Source organism: Prunus avium, chromosome 5 (genome assembly GCF_965620075.1).
Source record: "Prunus avium chromosome 5, drPruAviu1.hap1.1, whole genome shotgun sequence".
In the NCBI taxonomy this organism is placed as follows: Eukaryota; Viridiplantae; Streptophyta; class Magnoliopsida; order Rosales; family Rosaceae; genus Prunus; species Prunus avium.
The window spans coordinates 11,677,998-11,701,188 of record NC_142288.1 but is presented as its reverse complement, the minus strand read 5'-3'; the positions used below and the strand labels follow the sequence as shown (position 1 = coordinate 11,701,188).

Here is a 23,191-nt window from a genome sequence, read left to right as displayed (position 1 = left end):
GAATCAAGATTAGCACATGGCCATAAATAGCGCTACCCCGCATCCAAGTCTCTACCAATACTATGTGGGGGACATGTTGAGCCGAGTTCAACACTCAGGTTCCTCAAATGGAGACTATTATCACTAGGTGAAGGTTCAAGCTCGGAAGGCACCTATACCTATTGCATAGTATTATGTTGCCCATATATAAATATAAATTTTCACTGTTTTTTTTAATGTAAAATTTTGAAAACCTTGTGGGGGATTGTTGGAATTTAAATAGGTTTTAAAAATTTAACTGTTTTGATTTATTTAATTATTTTGGTTGTTTTATTTTATTTATTGTGGGGGTTATAAATATTTAATTTTCAGGTTTTATTTCTATATTGAATGCCTTAATTTTCTAGTTTAATGTGGTGAAGGTTACATGTTATTGGATGCCTATAAAAGGCCACTCCTCCTTCACATTTGAACAACCATACCACCATCAGAATATCACATACCACAATTTGATTCTCCCCTCTTCTACTTTTTATACTTTCTCTACTTATATTATTATTTTGGGCAATGGTTTTGTGACTTGGATACCTATATCCGTCTATGAACGTGCTCATAGGGGATCTTGAGCTTGTGTATTAGGGTCGTATCTTGGAGTCTTGTAGACCGCCAGTACCTGTACGTAGGGAGGCTACAAAGGCTTTAGGACAACGTCTTTGATGTGTTTCACCGTACCAAGCTCACTTTCTTACTTATAATTTATTTTTCTTTTACTTACCTATCAATTTGTTTTGCTTACCTTAATAGCTTTCCAATTTGTTTATATGTTATTTATAATATAAAGATTTTTGTATTTGGCTTTACAGAAAGAGAAAACCTATAATTTTTATAACAAAATATGTACACAACATGATCTTCATAGCTGCTAAAAGTAGAGCCACTCTGCTGAATCACTGTAATGCTCAATATTTGGATGAGCATTTGATTATGTGCTAAATGGAAGAGACTGGGAAAAAAAATGAATATAAAAAATGGAAGCTCCCAGATTTCCAAGTGCTCTGTCTCCCTGTAGCTAGCCATCATCCAATCCAACTTATATCAATTGGATGTTATTTACACAACAGTTTTCGATTGAAAAGGTCATTGCTATAGAAAATCAAAGAAAATTACCCTATTGGATTGTAGGAAGAGACTTGTCTGGGATGAAAATGGGGCTACTAACAATGGCTGTCATGTCATCTAAACTGCTTAGTTGTTAAAACCAAACCTTTCAAGACTATATTATTGACAGACATACTTGTACTTGTACCACTAATCAACTTAACTTGATCAATTTTCTTCCTCATGCTTGGTCAAGATTCCAAACTACACATAGTGCATGCCTCATAATTTCACAACCCTCTTCTATTTATTTTATTGTTCATTCCATGCAAAGTATATATTTTTTATTTCATAACATGAACAATACCAGACTGCCTTTAGTCCACGGCAGATGTTGAATAAGAAAGTATAAAAATGATTTTAAAATGTGGAACAGGTCAAATCTCATACATATGCAATAGAAATGGCAACTGACTTTGTTTTTCCGGATTGATTAATTTTAGTGTCATGCCATAGCCAGTGGCGAAGCCAGAATTTCATGTGTCTGGTGGCCTTTCACAAAATATAAATAATAAAACTTCGAACTCATAAGACATCAAAACATCAAAAATCATATTGTCTATATTGTCTATATTGTCTATTCATTACAATCATAATTGTCCTCGACGAGTTTTCATATTTTGAAATCGTTGCATAACAACCTCGTCATCTATACTATTAAAAATGTCTTTCTCAATATATGCAACCAAGCTATCATTCATCCACAAATCCCCCATTCGATTGCGTAACCGATTCTTCACAATATTCATAGCAGAAAATACTCGCTCTACACTTGCAGTCGCAACAGATAGGATTAGTGCTAGTGTCAGAAGCAAGTACACTAAAGGATAGATCTTATCTTTATTTGTCTCAACCATCTTTTGCGCAAGATCACTAATCCCTTTCAATTCTGTAAATTCATTGTTAGAGCTCACGTCCCAAATGTAATTCTCAAGTTGATCTTCAAGTAATTTGAGGTCATGCTTAGAAAAATCTCTTGGATAAAATTGGGCAAGTCGCATCAACTTTGCTTTATCAAAAGCAGAGAATGAATTACTTGGACTCAAGCATGCCATACAAAGAAGTAATTCAGTATTCTTCTCATTGAACCGATCATTTAACTCTCGGAGCTGAATATCAATGACATCAACGAATAAATGAACACGATAATGATGTAAGTTTGTGATAGGCTGAGCTTTACGCTTTGGTCTCCCTCCACTGGAAAAAATATCATCCATTTTAGGAATTTCAATATGATACTTGCCACAAAAGAAAGAAACTTGATCAAGTAAAGAATCCCAACCATTATCTCTCATGCTTTGCAATCTTCCTTTACATATTTTGACCAAGTCCATGGCATTCACAATATCTTGATCTTTCTTTTGTAATGCCTGAGACAAGTCGTTTGTGATTCCCAAAATTCTTTTCATCAAGTGTAGACCAAAAATGAAGTTGAATGATTGCATAAAAGTCAATAGAACCTTTGCTTCAAATTTTTGTTCGTAACCTGATCCATCTGTTCTTACAATCTTAAGCACATCTATCACAGACGGGAACATGTTTTCCAAACTGATTAAACAATTATAATGAGAGCTCCATCGTGTATCACTAGACCGCTTAAGATTAATTTCTTGATTCAGGCCTTGCCCACTTAAGAGCTCATTATTATTGAGTGCTTCAAAAATTGCATCAGCATGCTTTTCTCTTAGCATATCACGACGCTTAGCGGATGCACCCACAACAGTCACCACATTAGAAACCATAGTAAATAAATCTGCAATTTCTGAATGTTTCTTTGCCACAGCTACTAGAGCTAGTTGAAGTTGATGAGCAAAACAATGAACATAAAAAGCAGAGTCATTCTCATTTAGAATGAGTGTTTTAAGACCACTAAACTCACCTCTCATATTACTTGCGCCATCATAACCTTGCCCTCGCAATCTAGAGATGCTTAATCCATGTCTCGAAAAGAAATCATCAACGGCTAACTTGAGTGAGGAAGATTTAGTATCTGTAACATGTACAATACCTACAAAACGTTCAATTACCCGACCTTTATCCACATAACGTAGCACAATTGCCATCTGCTCATTTGAAGACATGTCACATGATTCATCAACAAGAATTGCAAATAATGAATCACCAATATCTCTGATGATTGCATTGATAATTTCAGTTGAAATAGCACTTGAAATGTCCTTCTGGATATCAGGTGATGTCAACTTCATATTTTCAGGAGCATTTTTTAGCGTGACAGCTTTTATATCATCATTGAAACGACATAGCCATCATAAAAATGCAAGAAAATTCCCTTGATTCGTTGAATTTTTAGATTCATCATGCCCACGAAATGGAAGCTCTTGTTGTAAAAGTATCCTGCTAACACCAACTGATGCACCTGAACGAGTTCGATAATCAATTCGATCTTGGTTTGAGTGTTTTGAGAGAATTGTTTCAATATGCTGTTTTTGGTTTAATAAGACCTCACAACTTCTCCAAGCTTTATTATGGGCACTATTCGGTCCTCCAACATGAATTTGTAGTCTATCTTTTTTCTTCCAATTCGAAAATCCAACATCAACAAAAGATTCACCACCAGATTGCTCTCCAATATCAGGTTTAAAGAGATAACAACATAGACAAAAGGCAGCATCTTTTTCTATGTTGTACTCTAACCAAGTAGGAAACTCACTAAACCAACTAGGATTAAATCGTCTTTGTTTTTCTCCAAAATTTTTGTAAGGAAAATTATGCCCTCGAGGTTGACAAGGACCTTTTTGGAGATAAGCTCTTTGAACTTGGTCTCGAACATTTGGATGGTAACTCAATATTTGATTACGTAATCCGGGATCAGCTGGCAAATTTTCCAAGTTAACTTCCGTAGTTTGGTTTGAACTACTATAATTTTTCTTTTGACTCTTTGCAGGTGACGACTCCACTAACTCAGACTTTGATTTTCTTTTGAAAAATCTTTCCATAACTTGAAATACATATATGAACTAAATTTAAATTGAAACAATTATGAACATCTTCTCAAACTTATAAACCGAAGCAAATTGAGCATTCAATTCAAAACAATATATTAATCAAACCAATAGAAAATCATATATATAGAAATTTATAAATTAAAATTAAAATTTCACCAACACAAGTTCACAATTGCATAAATAATTACATACTACGCAAGAAAAATTACAAGGGATAGACAAATACATACTTGGAGTTGAATAGCGATTTACCAAATATCTCCAAAGCCTTTTCTATTTGGTAATCTACACATAAATTGAAAGACCCATTAAAATCAATAGAAAAAAAAAACTTGATAATATAATTAGAATTTGAGAAGAAAAAAAACTCACAATCAATTGGTTGGTCTGGTCGTGTTTCTAACCCAAGAAAAAAGAAAAAGGCTTAAGTTTATTGATTTATACAAGAAGACAATATATAATAATAATAATAGTTCTAATCCTTTTAGGAATGGGTAATGTATGATTTTAGGATATTGGCTGTTAATAGGGCCCACGTTGCTGAAATCTACTTTGGCTGCTTGCTGGATCACGCCATTATGGCTTAAATTCTTAGGCTGAAATCTGCTTTGGCCCATATGCCTTCTACAATCTGCTTCTGCTAGACTCTATATACTAGTATTATTATTTTTTTAAATAAAATTTCAGTGGGGGCCAGTGACTGCACTGGTCCCCATATGCCTCCGCCACTGGCCATAGCTATGCGGAATAGGAGGTTCGTTATAAAGTTTCGTGTTTCATCATCTACTTATAAAGTGGGCTAGGCTTGTGCTTGAAGCAGGCTCAGGTCAAGCCCGGCTCATGTCGGGCTACGAGCCGGTTCAGTCCATTGAACCTAATTTTTTGATTTCAGTCTGGTCCAAGCTTTCATGCCGTGTCAAACACGGCCCATTAATATTCATGTTCTTGCCGTGCCGTGCCCCATTTAAACGGGCTAGGCTCATGCCGTTCTGAGCCAGCCCGTCTCGTTTGATACCTCTAGTTGTGACTCATAATTTAACCTATAAAATAAATATAGAATCATAAAAGTTGCAATTCGATCCAAATGCCATCTGTTCACAATAATAAGTAGCATTATTGTCACTTTAAGAAAAAAAAAAAAAATGTTGCATGATCGTTGTTGCCAATGAGGTCTAGCCCAGTGAAAAAGGGTCTTCAATTGTAGATGAGTGGTCTCGGGTTCCAATCTCCACCACATCATAGTTGTGTAAGTATGTGAGAAATCCCTCTTCTCTCTAATTTAGACTATTACTTGTACTTTAAATAATAATAAATAAATAAAGTAGCATCGTTGTTTATTTTCTTTTACCCATCAGTATTATTGAGTTAGAAGAGCTTCTTTATTTTAATGATGATTCTTTCTCTATTTCACCCAAAAAAAAAAAAAAAAAAGATTCCTTCTATGGCTTTGCGTGCTTTGTATACTTGTTTAGCTATCCTGTCAACATGACAAAATTACATGAATCTCCTTCTGCTCTAAGACAAAATTTATCCACCCTACTCTGTAATATCCAACAAAGACTTAGGACAGTTGCATAGGAAAAAAACGAAAAAAACACCTATAACGTCATTGGACAGATAGCTTCCTAGTTTGACTTCACACACACTTGACACTTGCATTGGTCCTAACAAGAAAGAGAGAAAGCAATCTCAGCCTCTATATTTCCGTTCTTTGTTAGTTTGTAGATTTTGTTTTTGATGACAGAGAGAGGATAAACGAGCAGCTGGAGGTGCTGTTCTGAAAGCTCTCTTGCTGGCCTTGTTCATGGCTAGCTCTTGGTCACAGTGTCCTCCTTTTGAGTTTTCAAGCAAGTACTACCACGTGGCAGGAGATGGTGGTGGCTGTGTGAGGCAAACCAGCTTCTTTGGAGGCAAACCAGTACTCAATCAGGGCGTTGGTTATTCTGTGATTCTTGGCTTTGGAGCCTTCTTTGCTGTCTTCACATCTTTCCTGGTATTCGTCACTTGTTCATTTTAGTATGGAGTAAAAGAGTTGTCATTATTGATGTTTTTTTTGTCTGTTTATTAAACCTTTTCACTAAATAAAATATAAAAAACTAAATTTACCTTTTACCAATGTGATTCACCATATCCCAATTTCTTGGTTTCTTTATATGTACTTTTGGGACCGAGTACGCACGTAGGCTGTGACATATAATATTGGTTCACATCGGAGTTTTGGTCTAAACCCCTAACTTATGATGCCCCTATATGTTGTTCACTAAACAGAATTGAGTTATTAGACATTGCAGGGATCTGGTGAAACTTGTGGTATCTAGTTGATATGGATTGAAACTTTAATGCGTTGATAGAACATAGTAGTTCCATTTGTGATTCTAACAACTATCTTGATCATATTCTAGCTTCTTACAATTCAATTCATGTCTCTAATAAAATGTTAACTAAGAAACTGTTTATGTAATCACATAATGCTGGACCCTTATTGTGTTAAACAATCTATTATTTAACCTCCACCATTGTATTTTCATATGCTTTAAAATTCAAACACAAAATTTTTAGTTAGCAGTAACCAGAATAGGATTTATGGTACTTGCCTGTTCCTGAAAACAATGCAAGATGTTGATGCCTTGCATGTTTATCTGTGGGTCAGGTATGGCTGGAGAAGCGATATGTCGGTTCCAAGCACACATCCGAATGGTTCAACACTGCAGGTAGAAATGTTAAAACAGGACTCATTGCCAGTGTGATTGTATCCCAGGTACAGTCCCTAGCACGTAAACAATTTACGGATTTTAATGGAAAAGTTTATTTCTCAAGATGATTTTAGGAGACTGATTGCTCTTCCTTTGTGTTGAAAATTTGTGCAGTGGACTTGGGCTGCTACAATCTTGCAAAGTTCAAATGTTGCTTGGGAGTATGGAGTAAGTGGACCTTTCTGGTATGCTAGCGGGGCTACAATTCAGGCATGTCCAAGCTGTTTCCTTCTGTTGATTGTTAGAGATAGCTCATTATGAATAATCTTCATTTAAGTGAAAACGAAGGCATGTTAGATTAACAACTTAATGTTCCTAATAATTAGGTACTCTTGTTTGGTATAATAGCTATAGAGATCAAGAGAAAGGCTCCTCATGCTCACACTGTTTGCGAAATAGTAAAAGCTCGGTATGTTTGGTTCGATAAACCAAAAGATAAGATTCATCAAGTTCCATCCCTCCCTTACAGGGACTTGTGTTCTAAAGCTCATAGTTCACTAATTAATGTTATGAATAACATTCCTCTTCAGCTGGGGCACAGCAGCACACATTGTCTTCCTCAGTTTCTGCTTTTTGACAAATATTATTGTAACTGCAATGCTGCTGCTCGGAGGTTCAGCTGTCGTAAATGCACTTACAGGAGTAAACATCTATGCTGCTAGCTTCCTGATACCTCTTGGAGTAATTGTCTACACATTAGCTGGAGGACTAAAAGCTACCTTCTTGGCAAGCTACATACATTCTGTTATAGGTAGTCATTTAAATTTCTTTTATAATGTCCTTGATGCAATTTGATATGTTTTATTTTATGTCATCCTGAGATATGTGTTCTTGGTTTGGTTTCAGTTCATGTGGTACTAGTCATATTCGTTTACCTTGTATACATTGCAAGCAGTGAGCTCGGTAGCCCCAGCATCGTGTACAACCGTCTGGTAGAGTTAGCGAGTAAATCAAGGATTTGTAAGGAGCCTGTTTCTCATCATGGACAGTCTTGTGGTCCTGCTAGTGGGAATTATAAAGGGTCGTACCTAACAATGTTGAGTTCTGGAGGGCTAGTGTTTGGGATTATCAACATAGTCGGAAACTTTGGCACTGTTTTTGTTGATAATGTAAGCTGTTCAATAGATTACAAGCAACTAAGCAGACATCTTTTAAATGTCTTAAGTTCAAAATTTGTCACATTTTACAAGTTTCATTGAAAACTTCAGGGATACTGGGTAAGTGCCATAGCTGCACGGCCTTCATCAACGCATAAGGGCTACCTGCTAGGTGGACTTGTCTGGTTTGCAGTCCCATTCTCATTAGCAACATCATTGGGACTGGGAGCATTGGCACTTGATCTACCAATTACAGAGAGTGAAGCAAGTCGCGGACTTGTTCCTCCTGCCACAGCTATAGCTTTGATGGGAAAAGGAGGATCTGTGCTTCTTCTTACTATGCTTTTCATGTAAGTTCAAGCATAAGTGTGAGTCAACGAACATAACATGCCAAAACATTGAAGAATTGAACTCTAGTAAAGTATTTATCTTACTTGTGTTTCATTTTACTTGATTTTTTCTTTTTTGGATCTGGAGACAGTTTATCTTGTTGAGCACAATTTAATACATTTACTGTCGGGATGTATCGAACACTCGAGGATTACCTTACTCTGTTGCACTTTCTTTTTCAATGTCTTTATGGTATTGATAATTCAACTCTCTTATATATTCAACAGGGCAGTGACATCAGCTGGTTCTTCAGAGCTTATAGCCGTATCCTCATTATGCACATACGATATCTACCGTACATACATAAACCCTGATGCAAGCGGGAAGAAAATCCTCCAGGTATCAAGGGGTGTCATCCTTGCTTTTGGATGCTTTATGGGGATGTTAGCAGTAATACTAAACAAGGCTGGAGTTTCATTGGGTTGGATGTATCTGGCCATGGGAGTGCTCATTGGTTCAGCAGTTATTCCCATTGCGTTAATGCTTCTATGGAGAAAGGCAAATGCAATTGGTGCAATTCTAGGAGCAACTGTTGGCTGTGTTCTTGGGATCATCACTTGGCTATCTGTTACAAAAATCGAGTATGGCCGCGTAAATCTTGACACTACTGGTCGAAACGCACCAATGCTTGCTGGAAACCTTATCTCTATACTTACTGGTGGAGCCATACATGCTATCTGCAGCTTCTTGTCACCACAAAACTACGATTGGGGCACCACTAAGAAGATCACTGTGGTTGAGAAAGAAAAGAGTGATCTACCAGCAGAAGAGTACAAGGAGGAAAAATTGTTGAGAGCAAAGGCATGGATTGTGAAATGGGGTGTTGGCTTTACTGTGGTCATTGTTTTATTGTGGCCTCTTCTCTCTCTTCCAGCAGGTAAACTTTGGAGAACTTATTAAAATTCCAGATAGTAACAGCTTATGAGTGTTTGTCAAAAGATAAATAATGCATGGACTTCCCCAAATTTTTCTTATTGATATTTCATAAATTGTTTCTGAATGCAGGGGATTTCAGTTTAGGGTACTTCACATTCTGGGCAGTCATTGCAATAGCATGGGGTACGATAGGTTCGATTGCAATCATTGCATTACCGATAGTAGAAAGCTGGGAAACGATCAAGAGTGTCATTCTTGGCATGTTTACAAATGACAGGCTCATGGAAAAGGTTGAGGAAATGAATTTGAGGCTGCACACAATCATGCTGGCTATACCTGAATCAGAGAAGATTTACTTGCTTGAGAAAGAGAAGGCTAAAAGGAAAGAAGCATCAGAGCAAGAAACCTCTATTTCTGCTGCAGGACAAGCATGAGACTTGGTCAGCTGTTGAAGACTACATATAGTGGCAATCAAATTGGCTTTAATTTAACCAATCATATGAATGTGCTTTTTCTGGGTATAATGCGTGGGTTACTGAGGATCAATGTTGACCCTCTTAACTCCTTTCCACATTTGTAAAGCATTTAATCAAACTGTAATGAAGAATTGTATTATCAAGCAACAGCTTTTGAAGTTCACTGCATGAAGTGGATGAATTGGTATCAGTCCTTCCATTTCAACATTTTCAGCATCTTTTGGACTCATCAGTTGTAAGGTTGCTAGGGTTTTGAACTGACAATCTGCCACTTTGTATGTGCAAAAAATCATTGCAGTTTTGAGCTCAATGTCATTCTTCACACGGCAATCCAAATCCAAAACTTCCCAACAAAAAATTTGTACCTGTGACAAGATCATTGATAACCAACCTCATAATCACAGACAACAACCAATTTGGGAGGCACAAAATTGTGATTGTCTAGTGCAGGGAGAAATTGACATAACACGAAATCAGATAATACGCTAGAAAATGTTTCAAGAGAAGCAAGGAAAGGATTACAACGCCAGCATCTGTTCTTATAATATTTACAGCTTGAATACAACTGATCCATGGGTCGAGGATGTTTCAAAATGAGCAAAGGTCAAGTCGCCATCTGGCTGCCATCTCGGCCTGAACAGCAACTTCGGAAAAAGTAAAAACCTGCCTCTTTAAAAGAATTGGGCACACATCAGAATTTCGACTTGCTCTTGTCAACCTTGTGTAAATTGTTGGTCGAATTTGGGCATGAACTAAAAGTCAATTCTAAAATTGACCGCCTGTTTCTGCAATATATTGATTTTACCCACCAAAACATAAACATGTGTATATTTCATGTTGCTCTATTTAACATCTTTCCTTGCAGATGAATTAGTTACAGTTCGTTCTTTCATGGCTTCCTTTTCAAGCTTCCTTTTTTCGACGTCAGCGAGTCTTTCATTTTCCTCTCGTGACTTGTTGAACATCTTGACAAAAACGAACAAGACCTGTGTCACTGCAAGGCCAAGACATGTCAAAGATCAAAGGTTTTAATAATTTGACATGAAAATCAAAGAGATCATAAAATAAATTTCGGATGAAATTCATATAATCTCTGGAAAACTAGGAACTCAAAAATTGGATCACATGATCGACCGAATTATAACCACTATATCCATATTTTTATTTTCCTTGAATATTTAAATCAGTACTTGGAAAACTATGAATGGATTTCAATCATTTTCCACCACCAATAATAAAGTGAAGAATGTGTTGTGTATTCATGAGTTGAAGATCATAGCAGACCTTGTTCAAAAGGACACCGAGCTGGATCTTCCCCAAAATATTGAGACAAAGAATCTGCATTTCTTCCCTGGAAAAAATGAGTTAAGACATTATACCATCAGTAAGCTGCATAAAACAAAGCCATCAATCAACAAGATAAGAACTCTGGAACTCCGGACTGCACTCACCACTTCAGAGTACAGGGATATTAGTGACCTTACTTCAGCTTCAGCAGTATCAAGAAAATGTTTCAGGACCTGCAGAGGAGGAAGTTCTGCTTTTTAAGTTGAAATGTAAAGGTAACAACTAAACTTATCTCCTATGTTTAAATGTCTCGAAAATATCCTAAGCCTTGACCAAAAGAAACAGAAAATATCATAAGCAATTTACTTAGAAGAAACAATGAATGAGAAAGCTTAAAGTGGAAAAAAAAACTCATGACTTTATCTCAGTACTTTCTAGGACATACATTTGTATGCACCAGAAAAAGGTCTAAAAGAAATTCCAAAAGATCCCTCCTAGGAATAACATTAGGATAATATACTTGGCAGTGGGTCCCAACTAGTATGGACCTCTACATCGCTACTGTCTGGTACAAACCAATCAGATTATAATCATTATATCCATCGGGTTGCTGCTGAAACTACTTCAGATTGTTATGTGTTATGGAGGTGACGGAGGTGTTATTTCAATTTCTATTGGGAGGAAGAAAAGGGGATATATAAAAGGGACCTGCCCAAAAGGTATACTGATCACACTTTTCTTGTTAATTTATACTTCAGAACAATAAATTATCTTAACAGGAGGAGAGCAAGAATTAAACTCTTTCTGCGGGTTTTAGGGTGAAGTGCTGTACCACTGGAACTACACTCATTGATTGTAACACATTTAGTTTGACAACATTCTTCTTTCACTTCAAACACAAGAATATGATATAACTGAAACATTTAAGAAGTGTGACTAGTTTTCAAGATGAAGTTGCAGATAACAAGTATTTAATTAATGTCAAGGATGAAAATGTCAGCAATGTAGATAATATCAGCCCTCCAATTTATACATATTTCAGGGATATTGATATCATTTTTTATATAAGTGAAAATGGACAAAAGGGTGAATTTGATTAATTGGCTGGGTTAGTACATGGGTAATTAATTAAGGCTTGGTGTGGTTTATAATTGACTGAATTAGAGATTCTAAACAATGATTACAGTTTATTTTGTTTGAATTTGCGTCTTCTTCCACTTTTTCCTTACAAATCAAGAATTTTTTTCTCTGGGTTTGTAGAGAATATCAAGATATGTTGGGATTATAGTGAAATGTCAGCGATGTTGGGGAAATCTCGCCAACATGGGAGAAGAGATGCTTTTAGCCCCTAGTTTCACTGTTGACACTTGAAAAAAGGGACACTTTGGCCGAAATGTCTAGTTGTCGGCCGACATTTTAATCCATGATTAATATTATCTTTATAAAATAGAAATTATAAACTGGTATATGCTGTTTATTTGAGAAAACCAAAATATCATCAGTATTTCTCACCTTTTGGAAGCCAGCAGAGATTGCTCCATCATTTTCTGAAGCAGCAAGTTCTTGCTCAACCTTTTCAAGACCTTTACTCACGGCTTGCATTTCTTCAGCCAAAGCTTTCAACTGAATCTGATTATTTGATGTTATGATCAAACATATGCAAGCAAGGAATTGGACAGGTCAGCTATGAAATGGTTACTAATACAGGTTACAAACATCGGAAAGAACGAATTCTAGCAACATAAACAGCATACCTTAGAGGCAGCTTCTAAATGAACAAGATCCTTATTAAAATCCAGCAACTCTGGCATTTTCTCAGCAATGAGCTAATGAAGACAAAAATTGATAAAGGCATGACATGAATATCCTTAATAACGCCAAAAAATTGCAAAATATGAATGATAAAGCAAGACATCTGCACAGATGGATACGGTTCAGATTTTCAACGGCCATACCTTACACAAATAATGCATTAAAGTCATTTTGTTGTTTCTTGCACGGGTGTCAGACAATTTAAGAAGGCTGTCCAATTTGAATCCTATGGCAGATCCTGCAAAATCAAAACTAAACATTTAGGCTAAGGAACATAATGGTAATAATGTAAATACCAAGAAATATAATGGCAACAGAATCATAGGAAGAATTAAAATAAGCATTAGACAGTGGTACCTCGAGCAGTGCCTTGATTCAAGGCATTTCCCAAAGTAAGAATTGTCTGCATTATCTGTCGTAGTTTTGCGGATTCTTTAACCTGCACATACTTGTGAAATCAAATGGAGGCCAAAAATATGCTCATATGTACTAGTTTACTAACCACTGATTCTCATGATACCTCTCTAGCAGCACCATTGATTGTATTCAGATGAAGTCTTAAGTCATTCACCTGATCCAATTCAAGCACCAAAATGCTGTTAAGTATACACCACGCAAAATCATATAAAGAAAATAAAGCTCTACAATGTACCTGACTAGAAAAGGTAATTTTGAAAGCAAATACTCGCAACTTGGATTCTACTCGTGGAACCTTCATCAGCTCTACGAAAAACTGAAGTACTTACTAAAGACACTGTTAGTAGGAAATCAAATAGAAGTTAGAACAAACTTGCATTTAAGATGATGGCATTAGAAAGAACCTGTTCACATTTTCCTAGCATTTCCTTGTCGCCTGTATAGTTCTGGAAGGAGGAAAATGGAATCAGCACTACCTTCTAAACTAGACAATCTCTAATAATTCAAAGAAATCTATAATCTCACCATATTTTTTTTTTATTTTTTAAAGAAAACATTTATTGATCAATCTCAAAAGCATTACAAGTTGTGGACAAAGGGGTCAACCTCGACACTACAGCAAGAAGACAAAAACGCTATCAGAAACATTAGGTTTGTTTAATTCACAGTGCAGCTTTCTTTGTTGGTTTGTTGTGCTGATGTAAACTCATATTGTGTCAACCTTAGGGCTGTTTAGAGTCTTATACCGTTTTAGTGTGAAAAAGAGAAAAATCATCTCACTTTGATTCCAAGTTTGAGTACAAGAATACTGGCAGGGTACTATAAACTGAAGAAACTTTTTTTATTGGGAATAAACTACAAAAACTATATGCAAACAAGATTCTAAACCCATTATCCAGAACACTAAGATATTACTTTTCTTTTTAAAATACAAGTGAAAATTCATGAAATCTATGTACACAGCATCGATAAAGATCAAATTACTAGAGCAAGGATAACATTAGTATCAATCAAAAAGACATGTACATGCCCAACATATAGAAGTATGAATTGCTGCAGAAAAGGAGTGGGAAGGAAGAGCAACTTACCTTCAAAGTTTCCATTTCTTCTTTACTAGGACAAAATTTAATGAGATTCTCAACCTGGTCAATGTCAAGAACAGAAGAATCCAGAGCCAGAACTGCATTCTAGAAGCATAAACACCTAACTTTAGCACCATTATAGGCTAATAGCCTAATAGGCATTATTAATGACCATATACAACAATTGGGACATGACACAATCCGCAATAAACATAAAACATCCATGCAACAATCACAAAAGATGCCAAAGTTGAATTTCCTTCCTTTATCTTTGTTATAAGATAAGATGACCATGAATTAGAAGAAAGGAATGATTTTCACACATGAATGAGAGAAATGTCATCAGATATGAGGACATCAATGTCACTAACTACGAAAATATCAATGATCAACATTCATGTCCTCAACAGTAGACACAAAGACTTAATCTGAACATTCATCCATCCACATTTCCCCAAGCCATGCAAATAGAAGGCTATGAAACCAGAGGAAAACACTTTTTTCTGACGATATCTGTGAAATGTACATGAGTAGAAAGAAGAACTTACAATCATATCCGGCAAAGGGATCTTTACATTTGAGAGCATGATTTCACAGTTATATGCTCGTCGCAAGTCAACCTGATAAACACAGACAAAATATCAAATTAAGTCTACATACATATCCTAAGATCACACTTGAGGGAATCAAGGCTGGAGATATCATAAAGCATAGGTACCCTAAGGAACATGATTTCCAACTTTCTTGAAATTTTGCAGAAGTTTCTGCTTTCCATACTTATAATTTGTTCACTTAGGGATTATAATTGAAATCTGGGGCCAATTAGGCTATTTGGAGAATTCAGACTCTATCCTTTCCTAGGATTTTCCTTGATATCAATTAGACAAAACAAGAATATGTAATACGTGGTCTTGGCCAAGGATTAAAATTTCATTGCCAGTAGATATATCGGTACTCCGAATTTAAGGAAATAACAACGGAAATATCAACGTCACTGGAAATATTGATGAAAAATAAAAATTGTACGACATGAAGATTGTGAATGAGATTTTAAGAAATGCTAGCAAGCCATATGTATCCCTGCTAAATATATGGCATGTATAGTTGAAAAAACTTACGTGGGTGACCTATACTTTCATGATTTACGTTCATATTTTATATTAGATCTATCTCAACTCATTTTCTTTTTAGCTTTATATAGAGCTACTATGTATTGAATTGACAAGTGAGTTTTATTGGTTAACAAGGATTATGTGTGTTGAGATTATTTCAAGTAACATGAGTCATTTACTTATATTTACTCCTCTGGAGGAGTTAAATGATATTGTTCATTGGCTACATTTATCAGTTGTAAGTTACAAAGCCTAGCCCGGAGCTTTTATCAGAATTCAAAGGCCATTTAGTCTACTGCTTTTTGCAATCAAGGCTAAAGGCTAGTTGACAAAGCTAACTGATTAAAATGAAAATCCACATGGTTGGGTAAACATGGTCACTGGGTAATTTCACTCAAATTCCACCAAATTTCAGTATGAAAAACAAGACTGATATGCATAGATATACCAATACTATGTCAACATTACTGAAACTGCTGAGATTTCTTCAAAATTTCTGCAACTGTTTTAAGATACACCTCCACCCTTATCAAATGTTGCACCCTGATTTGACCGAAACATCAACAATGTCGCCAATAACCTTGGTCTTAGCCTATGTTGTCAATTCCATTCCTTAGGCACAAGATTTAACAAACAAACAAATGCCTGCCGTACCCCATCCTCCCACTACTTGGGTGCTTATGTATAATTGAAAATTGACATACATTTAGCAGCAGAGACATGTTTGATCGTGCATCAATTGAACAATTTATGAAGTAAAAACTTGTCACTGAAACAAATAATGATTAATGAACCTACAAGTGGCAAAGCATCAAGCACGATAAAAGCCTAAAGCAAACCAAAAATTACTGCATGGCAGAAGAAAGAAAGAAAGCTCACCAATTGCACTTTCTCAGGTTTGGTGATGGTAGAACCGCGTCGACCTCCACCCTTACTGCCATTCCCATCTGAAGCAGAGGCTGCTGAAAACAGACTTTCAAGTTCTGTTATATCTATTTCTGGAGCCCTGAGAAAAAATCCCACAATGTTACATCAGAAGAGAAACAGAGAGGAACAGAGGAAAGAGAACCAAGAGGAAAAAAGCAAAAACTAACTAAAGACAAATTAGCATCACATGGAAAGAATGAAGAAAAAATAACGTGACAATGTATAATGGATTCTCTTAAGCTCATTTCAGTGACAATTATAATCCTGGTGTACACTAACAAGGGGAACCAAGTATTTGACAAAGTGACTTTTCATAGTGCTTGTGTTCTTTTTTCTTTATTAAGAATCAAGTGTCTAGAAGAATTCCATAAGAATGCACCTTGACAGATTTTCCTGTTGCTGAGAATCTGCCCATAAACTCCCTTGCATTGCTCGAGTAACTTTGACCCAGTGTAAGGGCTTTAACGAATTTTTCTTCGGGGCATTAGTAGCACCAGTGCCACGACCTTTTCCAAGACTTGTCGGCCCAGAAGAAGCTCTGCCCCTTCCAATGGCTGGTGGTGGTGGCGGTGGTGCATTAGAGCCCTTTGCTCCAGGTGGTGGAGGAGGTGGTGTTGCACCACGACTTGAGGGTGGAGGAGGAGCACTTGGGGGCATTGGTGCTGGTGGTGGAGGTGGCGGGGTTGGCCTTCCCGGTCCCGAAGGAGGTGGAGGTGGGGGTGATGGCCTAGTATTATTACCAAGGCTACCACTCATAGGAGGAGGAGGTGGAGGTGGTGGTGGTCCACGACCAGAACTAGAACTGGATGGTGGAAGAGGTGGAGGAGGCGGTGGTCCACGACCAGAACTAGAACTGGATGGTGGAGGAGGTGGAGGTGGTGGTGGTCCACGACCAGAACTAGAACTGGATGGTGGAGGAGGTGGAGGTGGCGGTGGTCCACGACCAGAACTAGAACTGGGTGGTCCACGACCAGAACTAGAACTGGATGGTGGAGGAGGTGGAGGAGGTGGAGGAGGCGGTGGTCCATGACCAGAACTAGAACTCGATGGTGGAGGAGGTGGAGGAGGCGGTGGTCCACGACCAGAATTAGAAATGGATGGTGGAGGAGGAGGAGGAGGAGGAGGTGGTTGTAGCTTGTTAGTTGCAGGAAGAGGGGGCGGTGGTGGTGGCGGTGGTGGTGCTGCTATTGATTGTACCTTGTTGGGTGCACTTCCCAAAAACGGAGGAGGTGGAGGTGGGTGTGGCAGCAAAGACTCTTGACTAGATTTAGGAGGAGGAGGTGGTGGTGGTGGGGGAGGACGTAGTGGTGGACCTTTGCTAGAGACACAACGAGATAGAGCAATAGGTGGTGGTACTGGTGGACCTCTGCTAGTACTGGAAGGTAGGAGGTCTAAAGAATCTCTACAAGCACCAATGGAAGGAGGTGGTGGTGGCGGTGGTGGTGGAGGGTGAAGAGCAGGACATAATGGTTCCGTTGATAGTGGTGGTAGTGGCAATGATTGAGGGGATGAACAAGGTGGAGATCCATTACTTGTATCTAATGATTGTTGATGAAGAGAGTGCAGAACAGGTCCAATTAACTCTTGATCAGGAGAATCTGAAGCAAGGTTCGCTTCAGGTGGACCATCATTTTCAAACGATACAGGAACTGAATCAAATGTGTCCAGCATCAATGCTTTCGCTGAATCTGCTGAAGCCTTGGAAACAGTATCAAACGCTTCATCAGCACTGTCAGCAGTGCTAGATGCATTATTTTCTTCTTCAGAGTCAGCAGGTGACGAATATAAATTCACTTTGTTTTGCAACCTTGAAATTTCTTTTGCATCACTTAGTACAGAGAGCTGTTTAAGCAACCACAAGGCTGCATCATCATTGCTATCAACCCACTCAACCCCATTGAAAAGTTCTTGAACCCTCGAAAAAGCTTCAAGGGGCAATCCACCTTTCTCCTCGCCATTTAAAATTGTAGTTGGAGCTTTAGGAGGAGATATGCTCTCAAACTCCCCAAACAATACCTGAATAAATGAGTTCATTCAATCAGATGGATGGCTAACTTATATGAAAATTAGCATACACAAATATATGTTATGTTTTTAATATGGTGTATACATAGAGTAAGTTCTCTTGCACTGTCTGGCAACATAAGACGCTTATGTGCCACTGTTAATCTGGACCATTGATCAGGATGATTCTTACTAAAATGTGTGCTCCAGATCCTTAGTCTGGCATAATAACATTTCCTTGCAAGTACATACACGTCTATATTCATACAACAAAAGGCACCATGTTTAATCATTTTTCTATGAAGATCAAAACAAAGGGCTCACTAATAGTCACCTCAGCTCGGAAGCCTTTTGGATAGCGTTCCTTTGAATCCCATAGAATGTCTAAGTTATCCGAATTCAGCATCAGTATATTGGAACGAATAAATGCAGTGTTGAACATAATACGGAACATCATAACTTCCCTCTCTGGATCCAAATCTACATGGACACACTCCAATACAACATCTCCTTGCACTAGACACTGAATGTCAATTTTGATGACATCACAGTCTTCCTGCAAAGAAAGAACATTATAACTGGAGTAGTGATAAAGGAACATTGACTAATGCAAAAACATAGAATGACAAACATCAAGTGGGAAAATTCTTAGAACAGTATAAATCTTACTTGACGGTAGTTCCGAAGTGTCTTCTTCCTGGGCATGGAGAATATCATCTGGGTCGAAAGCCCACCCTTGCTAAGTAGATTCCTACCAAAAATACGGATAATTGGAGTGCAGCCTTTATGGGTATCGAAGTTTGGAATGGCTCGAAGAATGACACAGTCTAAAGAAAGTGCTCTCTCAGGAGGTGGCCACTCTGGAGCTATATTTCTTCTTGCCACATACTGAAGGTATCGAAGCTGAGACGGAAGAGGATTCAAAGGCGACAAGAGCTGCAAGAAACCTTTAGGAGCTTCTCGATGTACAATTTCAAGAGTCTTTCGTTCACCACTATGCAATTTTCTAAAAATGAGAAAGCTAGCTAAAAGAAATGCCAAGAGTGGCCAACCTCCCCTCTCACAATGGAGAAGAATAACATTCTGTTGCTTGTCAAGCAAGAGCCAACTCTCACAAACACGGAGAAAATGTTGAATGAGAGATAATGGGAGGATTGGACAACCCTCGTACTGCCGCGGATAATCCATAACTGTAACATCGTATTCGCATAGTATCTCAGCAAATTGGCTACGTTTCTCACCCTCACGAAAATTGAATGCAAGGAAGGATGAGTCCGGGAATTCTTCATGTAACTCAGTAATAATTTCATCTAGGTATATTTGGTACATTTCCTCAGGCAAGACCTCGGTGGAAAAACACGAATCAAACACTGCCCCATATTTAATATCATGAAACAAAAATAAGAAAAAAAAAACAAGTTATGAAAACATATGATTTAATGCAAACAAATAATAGCAACACTAGATTAAAGGATGAAGAAAAGAATGTTACCATATACTCTCTCTACAAATTCAAGCAACCCATCTGGGGGTCTTTTGTAAAAGAATCTACTTAGAAGCGTCATTTTCCTCTCTTTCTTGAATTTTTCCCAACTGAACTGAATTGAGCGTAGGATTTTGCCAATGAGCTAAACCTGAAAATACAAAGTTCAACAGAAAATGGTGATCACTGACACTTTCAAAACTCACACTATTTGGGCCTCGGCAGCATTAACTCAAGCAACTCCCTTAATCAAGCTAATCTTATTCCAATTGTAAAACCCCATTAGACCTAAATTTCATCATTTCCTTTCAGTTTCTCAGCATTTCCTTTCAGTTTTCTCGGCAACCAAACAGAGTGTGAGCTTTAACCCGGATCAAAACAAACTGGCAGGCGTGAAAACCAACGAGTTACATGAAGGCTTGACACGAACCTGAGAGATTAAACGGAAAGTGGAAATTTCTGGCAGGTATCGACGGGCTATGGAAAGTCCCTTCGTGCCTCGTAGTTTGAGTCTTGGAGAACCATTACACCTTCAATTTCAATTTTGAACTCTTTTTCCTCCTCATGAATTTCAAATTTTAAAAAAAAAAATTCCAAAGCCACTTTCTAGTTTTTCTTTTTTTTTTCTTTTTTTTAACACCTCTTAGCTATTTTATATATATATATTTTTTAAAGTTTGAATTTCGGTGGAAGAGGAAGAGAGCACGCGTATTTCTTTTCTTTTTCAAGTTTTCTTTATAAGACGACATCGTATTATTTGCTCGGCTCTCTATTTTCATTTAAGTTGGAACACACGTTTTGAGTAGAAAACATAATTAATGCAATTTATTGTGGGTAATCAACTTTTAAATTTTTGGAAAGAAAACTGATATGACTTCAGCACCACCGGTACCCTTCCCAATCCCAACCGGATTTCGAGGCTTTGCATTTAGCATCGGTACATTTATACATATTTAAAGGAATCTTAATTATTTGATAAGAGTGCTGCTAAACGAACCCTAAAATTAACTGAGTACACTTTACTACCAAACTATTTATTGAGTTACTAATTTATCCTAATATAAAATGACCAAAAAGAATATATTGAATTGTAAAACAAATGTAATTTTAATAAGCACACCCTATATTCAACCCAAAACCACACCCCCCCCCCCCCCCCCCCCCTTCCTCTCTCATCCAAATTCTAATGGTTTTCCCAGAAAACGCATTCAACCCACCCAAAACAATAATCATTTTATGTTCATCTACGATGTTGGTGGTTTCAATACAACTATTTCTTCTTTGAATTAGATACCTTGGGGGTTGATAGCAACCTCAACAGTCTAAGAAACGAACCCAATTCGGCATTTTCCTTCTTCCACCAGTTGAAGGGAGATGGGTTCCAACATGATATTCCACGCTTATTAGAATGTATTAGGGTGGAGTTGTGTTATAGAATGTATTAGGGTGTACTAGGGGTATTTTAGGTAGTTAAATAGGGTGTACTTAGTTAATTTTACATTTTAATTTAAATATTAGGGTGCACTTAGATCATAGGGTATACTAAGTTAATTTTAGGGTTCGTTTAGCAACTAATTACTAAAATTTTACCATGTCAGAAGAATTATATGAAATTTAAAACTCACCTTATATTACTGTATTAATCACCCGTATTGTGGAAGCAAATATTTTTGTCTCCAATCACAGCACGCCACGTGGAAAAGAAGATTATCCCTTAAATTAATTAATTAAACCAATTTATTTGGTTAATTAATTAATATGGATAATATCTAAATTATAAGATATTATCTTTATTTAATAAGATAATATCATTAATTTGGATATTATCCTAATAAGGGGATAATATCTTAATTATAGGATATTATCTTATAATTAATGAGATAATATCATTAATTCAAATATAATCAAGTCCGGCTCAATTTCTACGAATTTGAGTAAAGAATAAACTCCATTTAATCAGAGTTTATTCTCTACGAGACTCTACGAAACCCTAGCCCCGAGGTTCCTATAAATAGATGACTTCATTCATCATTCAAGGTATATCTAAACCTACTCCTGATACTCGAGAAAAATACCTGAAGTTATCTCTCTCCCTCTCCACTCTCCATATTTTCTCCACACGTCTCCGGCCACCACACGCGGCTCCGGCCGCCCGGTTTACACCATACATACAACTATGTACCCTTTGCTTAGCTATTATTTTCCTACAAACACTTGAACTAACTTAGGCATCGGAGGGCCTTTGGCCAACACCCCACGGGTGTGGTCTATTTACTCCAGTCTTTTTTACAGGAATCGAGGAAGAGAGAGAAGGAAGATCGAAGGTTGAAGGATCTAGAAGCGAATATTCTCCCGCGAGAGTATTTGCACAAACTTTTGGTGCTTTCATTGAGAGCGCGAGTTATACTCAATGCGTGCTCAAGGAATCCGTTCCTCATATTTTCTAATCCACCGAAGCCTTTCAAACAACCATGGTTGGAAGCAAGCACACGAGGAGCAAGACCGCTGCGATGGCTCGATCTGTGACTCCCCAAAATCACTCCTCCCACGATCCCATGATCGACATGGTGGCACCTCCACCACTCGCCGTCGTGAACCCGCAACAAACCCTTGCTGCCGCACCACAACAGCCACCCCGTGTGGCTGGAACCACCGTGCCACTTGTTGGACCCGCAGCTGGGACCATCGCACCAGCCTCTGCCGTCGTCGTACCATCTCAAGGCCCCGTGGCTGGATCTAGCCACCTTCATAGCGCTGCCACTAAACATGGTGAAACCTCCCATCAAGGTGGGCTCACGACCACCACCGACTTAGGTCCGATCTTGGAGCAACTTCAAGCATTCCCTCCATTGCCTTCGCACTCGACGTACGCTCCCGCGTACACCTCCAATGAAACCTTAACCCATGTGCAATTGGGCTCCACACAATTCTCTCCTCTCGATCCACGAAGTCAAGTATACCTCAATCTGAGAGTTGACCAGCTAACTCAGAGAATGGACGACCAAAACAATTTGATGAGGTAGCTCCTCAACCAAATAAACTTGGCTCAAAATCTTGGCCTTGGACAACAGGGCGAAGAGAGAAGGATGGATGAACGCGTCGATAGGCAGTTCGATGTGTATCAAGCAGGTCGAGCAGGAGTAAGCAGACAAAAAGAGGGACAACAACGCAGTCGGCTTGCCGACATGTCGCAAGCATCTACAAGCTACACTCAGAGCAGACGAAGTCTCTCATCCAGATTGAGTTCAAGGACCAATGTTCTCGAAAGGCTAGGCCCCCAGGGAGGTCAACCTGACGACCCTCACAATGAGGATCGTGAAGAAAGGCGCTCTGTTGCCCGCTCCCGAAGAACTAATTCCCGTCGACAAGCTA

The 23,191-nt window shown here is 37.9% G+C and overlaps 3 protein-coding genes across 3 annotated transcripts; 1 reads left to right on the top strand and 2 right to left on the bottom strand.

The window, feature by feature from the left end:
- Window positions 1–1,727: 1,727 nt before the first annotated feature.
- Window positions 1,728–4,094, bottom strand: LOC110768510 (uncharacterized). The gene has a single exon (XM_088252970.1). The coding sequence runs from the start codon at window positions 3,342–3,344 to the stop codon at window positions 1,728–1,730; it is 1,617 nt and encodes a 538-aa protein (XP_088109096.1). The 5' UTR covers window positions 3,345–4,094.
- A 1,634-nt stretch (window positions 4,095–5,728) lies between these two features.
- On the top strand, window positions 5,729–9,885 carry DUR3 (urea-proton symporter DEGRADATION OF UREA 3 (DUR3)). Its single transcript, XM_021971988.2, has 9 exons — window positions 5,729–6,096; window positions 6,754–6,861; window positions 6,971–7,066; window positions 7,183–7,265; window positions 7,387–7,607; window positions 7,703–7,965; window positions 8,065–8,303; window positions 8,571–9,220; window positions 9,349–9,885. Exons 1-9 carry the CDS (start codon window positions 5,908–5,910, stop codon window positions 9,651–9,653), a joined length of 2,154 nt encoding a protein of 717 aa, XP_021827680.2. The 5' UTR covers window positions 5,729–5,907; the 3' UTR covers window positions 9,654–9,885.
- Window positions 9,886–10,152: 267 nt separating this feature from the next.
- Window positions 10,153–20,399, bottom strand: AFH14 (Formin Homology 14). Its single transcript, XM_021971984.2, has 18 exons — window positions 20,250–20,399; window positions 19,829–19,970; window positions 19,006–19,706; window positions 18,671–18,892; window positions 16,712–18,348; window positions 16,285–16,411; window positions 14,842–14,913; window positions 14,300–14,398; window positions 13,616–13,657; window positions 13,447–13,527; window positions 13,315–13,365; window positions 13,152–13,233; window positions 12,938–13,032; window positions 12,737–12,808; window positions 12,495–12,611; window positions 11,147–11,215; window positions 10,980–11,046; window positions 10,153–10,689 (listed from the first exon to the last, which is right to left on the bottom strand). Exons 2-18 carry the CDS (start codon window positions 19,899–19,901, stop codon window positions 10,538–10,540), a joined length of 3,759 nt encoding a protein of 1,252 aa, XP_021827676.2. The 5' UTR covers window positions 19,902–19,970; window positions 20,250–20,399; the 3' UTR covers window positions 10,153–10,537.
- Window positions 20,400–23,191: the final 2,792 nt, after the last annotated feature.

Coding starts and splice junctions, on each gene's coding strand:
- LOC110768510 (XM_088252970.1), bottom strand. CDS start 3,344: ATGAAGTTGACATCACCTGATATCCAGAAGGACATTTCAAGTGCTATT.
- DUR3 (XM_021971988.2), top strand. CDS start 5,908: ATGGCTAGCTCTTGGTCACAGTGTCCTCCTTTTGAGTTTTCAAGCAAG. Junction 6,862..6,970: donor CCAGTGTGATTGTATCCCAG/GTACAGTCCCTA, acceptor AAATTTGTGCAG/TGGACTTGGGCTGCTACAAT. Junction 8,304..8,570: donor CTTCTTACTATGCTTTTCAT/GTAAGTTCAAGC, acceptor TATATTCAACAG/GGCAGTGACATCAGCTGGTT.
- AFH14 (XM_021971984.2), bottom strand. CDS start 19,901: ATGACGCTTCTAAGTAGATTCTTTTACAAAAGACCCCCAGATGGGTTG. Junction 12,809..12,937: donor TAATGCATTATTTGTGTAAG/GTATGGCCGTTG, acceptor TGTCTTCATTAG/CTCATTGCTGAGAAAATGCC. Junction 11,047..11,146: donor TATCCCTGTACTCTGAAGTG/GTGAGTGCAGTC, acceptor CATTTTTTCCAG/GGAAGAAATGCAGATTCTTT.